At 48.8% G+C, this 7,563-nt stretch overlaps 1 protein-coding gene across 4 annotated transcripts in view; it reads left to right on the forward strand.

Annotated features, from left to right (window-relative positions):
• Positions 1–7,563, forward strand: part of MYH11 (myosin heavy chain 11) — a 156,350-nt gene that overhangs the window by 119,662 nt on the left and 29,125 nt on the right. For all 4 annotated transcript variants that reach the window (XM_017533167.2, XM_017533185.2, XM_017533189.2 and 1 more), the window contains 4 exons: positions 1,211–1,334; positions 1,951–2,122; positions 4,257–4,469; positions 7,043–7,187. In XM_017533167.2, coding sequence (XP_017388656.1) covers positions 1,211–1,334; positions 1,951–2,122; positions 4,257–4,469; positions 7,043–7,187 — 654 coding nt within the window. The remainder of the gene's footprint in view (positions 1–1,210; positions 1,335–1,950; positions 2,123–4,256; positions 4,470–7,042; positions 7,188–7,563) is intronic.

Raw genomic sequence — 7,563 nt, forward strand, 5'->3', positions numbered from 1 at the left:
AGAATCACTTGAACCTGGGAGGTGGAGGTTGCAGTGAGCCAAGATCATGCCACTGCCCTCCAGCCTGGGTGACAGAGTGAGACTCTGTCTCAAGAAAAAAAAGAGTGGAATCAAGCTTCTGTGTTGAAAACGACAGGCTCACCAGAATCGGGGGGATTTGGGGGATTTGGGTCTTTCCGTTCTCAAAGCAGAAAAGCCCTTGGCAAACCAGGACAAGCTGGTCACCCTAGGCAGTAGTCCATGAAGGGTCCTGCTTTGAGTTCTTTGAGCTAACCAAGCCCAAGAAGGGTCTTGCTTTGAGTTCTTTGAGCTAGATGTCAGCTTGGCCCCTACTGTGAACTAGGCTGTTAGATGCAGGTATACATGGTGAAGGAGGACCCTGCCATCATGGGGCTTATACTCTAGTGACATGGCAAAAAACTACCATTTACCATGGTGATCAGGGCTCTGAAGGAAATGTTCACCATAAGAGTGCAGCAGGCTGGGTGTGGTGGCTCATGCCTGTAATCCCAGCACGGTGGGAGTCTGAAACAGGTGGATTACCTGAGGTCAGGAGTTTGAGACCAGCCTGGCCAACACGGTGAAGCCCCATATCTACTGAAAATACAAAACAATTAGCTGGGTGTGGTGGTCTGTGCCTGTAGTCCCAGCTACTCGGGAGGCTGAGGCAGGAGAATCACTTGAACCTGGGAGGCGGTGGTTGCAGTGAGCTGAGATCGAACCACTGCACTCCAGCCTGGGCAACAGAGACTCAGCTCAAAAAAAAAAAAAAAAAAAAAAAAAAAAAAAAAAAAAAAAAAAAGGATTATGGCAATGGGGGATAGAGTCAAGGAAGACTTCCTGGAGGAGGTGACATTTAAGCAGAAACCTGGAGAGGGAGAAGCAGTTACAGGGGAATAGAAGAGCATCTCAGCTGGTTGGCCCACTGTGCGAAGGCTCTGGGGCAGGAAAGAACTGGCCAGTGGCAGGAATGGAAGGAGGGCACCTTTAGCTGAACATACAGTGTGAGGGACAGACTGGCATGAGATGAGAAACAGTCAGATTTTGGAAATTGTTGGGAGACTTCTCTTTACCATTTAAAACTCTAGTTGCATTTGGCTATAACATGGGCTTTGCTTTCAACTGTTTATATGGAAATTAATAAAATTGAAACATAGATTCTAGAGAAAAGAAAAACACTAAAGACATTTTTTTCTCTTTCCCCAAAAAGGAGCGAAAACTCCTTGAAGAGAGAATCAGCGACTTAACGACGAATCTTGCAGAAGAGGAAGAAAAGGCCAAGAATCTTACCAAACTGAAAAACAAGCACGAATCCATGATTTCAGAACTGGAAGGTAAACCAGCTACCCAAAGAGGTTTTGAACAGGGCTTGTTTTTATTTTATTTTTTTAGGGATAGGATCTTGCTCTGTTACCCAGGCTGGAATGCAAGTGGTACAGTCGTGACTCACTATAGCCTCAAACTCCTAAGCTCAAGCAATCCTCCTGCCTCAGCCTCCTGAGTAGCTGGGACTACAGACATGCACCACCACACCCAGCTAATTTTTTTATTTTTTATTTTTTAGTTTTGTAGAGACAAGGTTTCACTATCATGCCCAGGCTGGTCTCGAACTCCTAGGCTCCTGCAGTCCTCCCGCCTCGGCCTCCCAAAGTGCTAGGATTGCAGGCATGAGCCACTATACCTGGCCTTGAATGTGGATATTTTTAAAAGCAGTTATCCCATGAGTGACAACTCTATCCTGCCTCTCAAAATCACCCTCAGTCAACACACATACTCATAATATGATAAAAGGTGACGTTCATCAGGAGATAATGGTCCAGGCTGTGGCTATGATGGTTACCGATGAGGGCATGCGTGGATTTCCTCTCCGTAAAATGCCTGAGCAGGAAGGCTCATTTCCAGGCGTCTCTCTGGGGCCTCCCCTCCTGAAGAGCACCCTGGTTTTTACAGTGCGGCTAAAGAAGGAGGAGAAGAGCCGGCAGGAGCTGGAGAAGCTGAAACGGAAGCTGGAGGGTGATGCCAGCGACTACCACGAGCAGATCGCCGACCTCCAGGCCCAGATCGCAGAGCTCAAGATGCAGCTGGCCAAGAAGGAGGAGGAGCTGCAGGCGGCCCTGGCCAGGTAGCGGGGCTGGCAAGGGGCATTTGCTCTGTGTGCACATGTCCCGAGGGCCCCTGCTCATTCACAGTCGCTGCCTTGGTCAAGGTGGCCCCAGGCCCGTGGCATGAACTTTGTTTCCCAGCCCAGTGCTCTCGTGAGCCTCCCTGACCCGGTTCAGTCCCCCAGCTCCTCATCTTCAATTTCTTCTCTTCCCTACAAACACAGTCTCTTTGCAGTCAATCTCACGGCCTCCCACGGTGTTTCCAATGCCTCTTCCACTTCCAGGCTCTTCCCATCTAGACCCCAGTTGCTAAGGGGTCAACTTCCAGTTGCCCAATGAGTCCATTTCCATTGGCGTCTCAAACGCCCCTGTCTAAGGCGGGAATGACCATCCTTCCCCCAGCTCCTCCCTATAAGGGCCCTGTGTTTTGTGAATGCCAGTCTCCTCCATTGCTTCTGCTGACCCACAGCAAGCAGTGGTCTTCAGGTTCTGCCAGTCCTTCTAAATGTGCCCCATCCCTTTCCTCTGCTTTTCCCTCTTCCTGGCTCTTAGCTGGCTTTACACTAATGGTGATACTGCACCAGCCACAATGAATGATTATTTACCTGCTCACTCTGTGCTAAGTTTTTTTCAAGCAATACCTTTGCAGACACCTGGCCAGGTGTACTGCTGGTATCTTTGTCTGAGGAAGGAGCTGAGCCCCCCAGGGGTAATGGAACAGGTATAATGTCACTGCTTCTAGGAGGGAGAGCTGGGATTTAAGCCTCAAAGCTTTTTTTTTTTGGGGGGACAGAGTTTCGCTCATTACCCAGGCTGGAGTGCAGATCTTGGCTCACTGCAACCTCCGCCTCCTGGGTTCAGGCAATTCTCCTGCCTCAGCCTCCTGAGTAGCTGGGATTACAGGCACACGCCACCATGCCCAGCTAATTTTTTCTATTTTTAGTAGACGGGGTTTCACCGTGTTGACCAGGATGGTCTCGATCTCTTGACCTCGTGATCCACCTGCCTCGGCCTCCCAAAGTGCTGGGATTACAGGCTTGAGCCACCGCGCCCGGCGCCTCAAAGCTTTTTGATTGATCCCCTGGCTTGGCTCTTTTCTCTTCTAATTTGTGCTGCACTGATAGTGCTGGGTGATGAGGGGAAGACATCCCTCGGGCACGAACCTGCTCAAACACTTTGCTGGCTGGATGCAGTGGTTCATGCCTGTAACCTCAGTACTTTGGGAAGCCAGGGTGGGAGGATTGTTTGAGGCCCGCAGTTTGAGAACAACCTGGGCAACATAGCAAGACCCTGTCTCTACAGAAAACTTAAAAATGAGCCAGGCATGGTGGTGTGTGCCTGTAGTCCCAGCTACTCAGGAGGCCGAGGTGGGAGGATCCCTTGAGCCCAGGAGGTTGAGGCTAAAGTGAGCTATGATCATACCACTGCACTCCAGCCTGGGCAACAGAGCAAGACCCTATCTCAAAACCAGAAAACCAAAACCTAACTTCACTGGCTTACCAGGGAAAAGCTGGTTTCATTAGCCTCACCCTCAGGCCCCACGCACCCTCTGCAATCTCATCCCAATCCAACTATCTCACTTTGTCTTCTGTCGCTGCCCGTTCACAAACACAGTGAGATCAACGTGCTTGCCTCTGGGGCAACGCTCTGCCATTTCACAGGGCTTCTTACAGCCCACCTTCCTCTGTGGTCACCACCCCCCCAGATGCAGAGCCCCGTTTGAATATCCCCAACAGGCAGTGGCTGGCCACGTGCTGTACATGGGGCGGGTAGTCAGTCACTGAGCAAACGCAGAAAGAACAGACAGCTGCCAGGGAGAATGACTGTCCAACATTCAGAAAGCATCTACGCAGTCCCCACTGTGAGCGGACACCTTGCTGGCCTGGGGCCAACGCTTTGCATTTTTGCACACACACACACCCACACACACCCACACACATACACAACCTGATGTGATGTCAGACCTTGGCACTCACATCCTATGTTAATCTCAAGTAGTCTGATGTAGCAAGAAGCAGGCCTGGGGATGTGGACAGGAGGTGTGTGGATGTCTCTGCAACACGTGTCTGGTCCCAGAAAACCATTTTTGGTCACATTGAAAGAGAAAAAGCCAAGGGCCCTGGGGGTTGATTCTGGTGGGTCTGTCCCTGACAGGCTGGACGATGAAATCGCTCAGAAGAACAATGCCCTGAAGAAGATCCGGGAGCTGGAGGGCCACATCTCGGACCTCCAGGAGGACCTGGACTCGGAGCGGGCCGCCAGGAACAAGGCTGAAAAGCAGAAGCGAGACCTGGGCGAGGAGCTGGAGGCCCTGAAGACAGAGCTGGAGGACACGCTGGACAGCACGGCCACCCAGCAGGAGCTCAGGTGAGGGGCCCACTGACCCCACCATCCCACTGTCCCGCCACACTAGTGGGATGGACGTAGGAGAGGGGACAAACCCAAAGCAAATCCTGCGTCACAGGACTTCCCAGCCCCCGTGCATTTCCCCTCCTGGATGCATTTTGCTTTAACTTGTAGAAGCATGGTTGTTTCTCATCTTTTTTTTTTTTTTTTTTTTTTTTTTTTTTTTTTTTTTTTTTTTAAAGTCTCACTTTGTCACCCAGGCTGGAGTGCAGTGGTGCGATCTTGGCTCACTAGAACTTCTGCCTCTCTCATGCCTCAGCCTCCTGAGTAGCTGGGATTACAGGCACCCACCACCACACCTGGCTAATTGTTGTATTTTTAGTAGAGACTGGGTTTCACCATGTTGCCCAGGCTGGACTTGAACTCCTGACCTCAAGTGATCCACTGACTTTGGCCTCCCGAAATGCTGGGATTACAGGTGTGAGCCACTGCACCCCACCCTCATCATCTTCTGTCTCATCACAAAAGTAGTATATACCAGGGGTGTCCAATCTTTTGGCTTCCCTCAGCCACACTGGAAGAAGAAGATTTGTCTTGGGCCACACATAAAATACACTAATGATAGATGATGAGGTAAAAAAATTTTTAAATCGCAAAAAAATCTCATAATGTTTTAAGAAAGTTTATGACTTTGCGTCAGGCTGCAATCAAAACCATCCTAGTTAGAAAACTTGGATATACTCAGTGACAGAACAATTTGAAAACTATAGAAAAGCAGACATAAAAAAAAAAATCACCACTAGGGTCAGGCTCACACCTGTAATCTCAGCACTTTGGGAGGCCGAAGACAGGTGGATCACTTGAGGTCAGGAATTCAAGACCAGCCTGGCCAACATGGTGAAACCCTGTCTCTACTAAAAATCCAAAAATTGGCTGTCTGTGGTGGCGCGTGCCTGTAATCCCAGCTACTCAGGAGGCTGAGGCAGGAGAATCGCTTGTACCTGGGAGGCGGAGGTTGCAGTGAACCAAGATCGTGCCACTGCATTCCAGACTGGGTGACAGAGGGAGTAAGACTCCATGTCAAAAAAAAATTAATCCTTAGTGACACCAATTAACATTTTTGATAAATTCCTTCGTGTCTATGTGTGTATCAGTCAGTCCCCAAGCTCCAATTTCCAAGTATGTGTGTGTATAACTTTTGTATTAAATTTTATCAATAAAATTGATCAGATTGGTTTTCAATTTAAGATTCACTTCACATGAACCAAAAACAAAACCACCTGCCAGATCCCGAATCCTGACTTTAGTGAAACTAGGTTGTTGATTCATTCAGCAAACACATGGATATATTTTGATGCGATCTGTGCCAACACCGTATACCCTGAGGTTTATTTCCCCCACTTAGGGTTTTGTGCCATGTGACACACATGTAGAGGCACAGTGTTCTGCTTCCTTGCCGCCTGGCCTTTAATTTAGAAAAGTCCACGCATGGTGGCTCACGCCTGAAATCCGAGCACTTTGGGACACTGAGGAAGGCAGATCACTTGAGGTCAGGAGTTTGAGACCAGCCTGGCCAACATCGTGAAGCTTTATCTCTACTAAAAATACAAAAATTAGCCAGGTGTCAGGTTGGGCACCTGTAATCCCAACTACTCAGGAGGCTGAGGCAGGAGAATTCCTTGAACCCAGGAGGCAGAGGCTGCAGTGAGCTGAGATTGTGCCACTGTACTCCAGCCTGGGCAACAGATTGAGACTCCATAAAAATAAAAATAAAAAAACAGTCCAGGCACGGTGGTTCACACCTGTAATCTCAGCACTTTGGGAAGCTGCGGCAGGTGAATCACCTGAGGTCATGAGTTTGAGACCAGCCTGGCCAACATGGTGAAACCCCATCTCTACTAAAAATACAAAATTAGCCAGGCATGGTGGCACGTGCCTGTAATCCCAGCTACATGGGAGGCTGAGGCAGGCGAATGGCTTGAACCCGGGAGGTGGAGGTTACAGTGAGCTGAGATGCACTCCAGCCTGGGCAATAAGAGTGAAACTACATCTCAAAAAAAGACAAAACAAAAAACATGGACTCAAAGTCAAGGTTTAGCTTCTAATTCTGGCTCCATCACACAATGGCTGTGACGCCGTGGGTGAAACTGCTTACCCTCTCTTAGCCTTAGTTTCCCTATTTGTAAAATGGAAATAATAATACACCTGCTTCTTTGGGTCACTCTGAAGATTAGATGATGTGTGTAAAAAACTTAGCTTAGGGCCTGGCATATAGTAACTGCTCAGTAAAGGACCAACATTAATATTTAAGCAACATTTTGCAGCTCACAGACATCCTTTCAATTCTGTTATTTTGTGTATTTATTTGCCAGTTATTACACACGTCCTAGGCAGGTAATATGCTCCACATTTTGCAGCTGAGGAAATACCAGATCCAGAGATGTTAGGTGAGTGGCCCAAGGTCACACAGCTAGAGAGGGATGGTGATAAGGATTACAGCTCTGGGTCCTGGAAGAGGTCTTACTCTTTTGCAAGGCACTGAGATGACCCTCTGTCTCCTCTCCATTGCCATCCACCATGTTCTTCCTGTTAAGGGCCAAGAGGGAGCAAGAGGTGACAGTGCTAAAGAAGGCCCTGGATGAAGAGACGCGGTCCCACGAGGCCCAGGTCCAGGAGATGAGGCAGAAACATGCACAGGCGGTGGAGGAGCTGACAGAGCAGCTGGAGCAGTTCAAGAGGGTAAGTGGTGATGCTTTTTGGTGATGGCACGTATGCATGACATCAGCATCAAATTACTACACGGCAGGCTCTGCATAAAGACAAAAAACAAGTTACACAAGATTCGGATGATGATGATAGCACTTGTATTTATTTACAAAATGCTTCCCATACATGCTGGGTGTGGTGGCTCACACCTGTAATTCCAGTACTTTAGGAGGCTGAGGTAGGAGGATCACTTGAGCTCAGGAGTTCGAGACCAGCTTGAGCAACATTGTGAGACCTGTTCTCTACTAAAATTGAAAAAAAAAAAAAAATTAAGCGAGGCGCGGTAGCTTAAGCCTGTAATCCCAGCACTTTGGGAGGCCGAGGCATGCAGATCAGTTGAGGTCAGGAG

Source organism: Cebus imitator, unplaced genomic scaffold, assembly GCF_001604975.1.
Source record: "Cebus imitator isolate Cc_AM_T3 unplaced genomic scaffold, Cebus_imitator-1.0 Scaffold4, whole genome shotgun sequence".
Lineage (NCBI taxonomy): Eukaryota > Metazoa > Chordata > Mammalia > Primates > Cebidae > Cebus > Cebus imitator.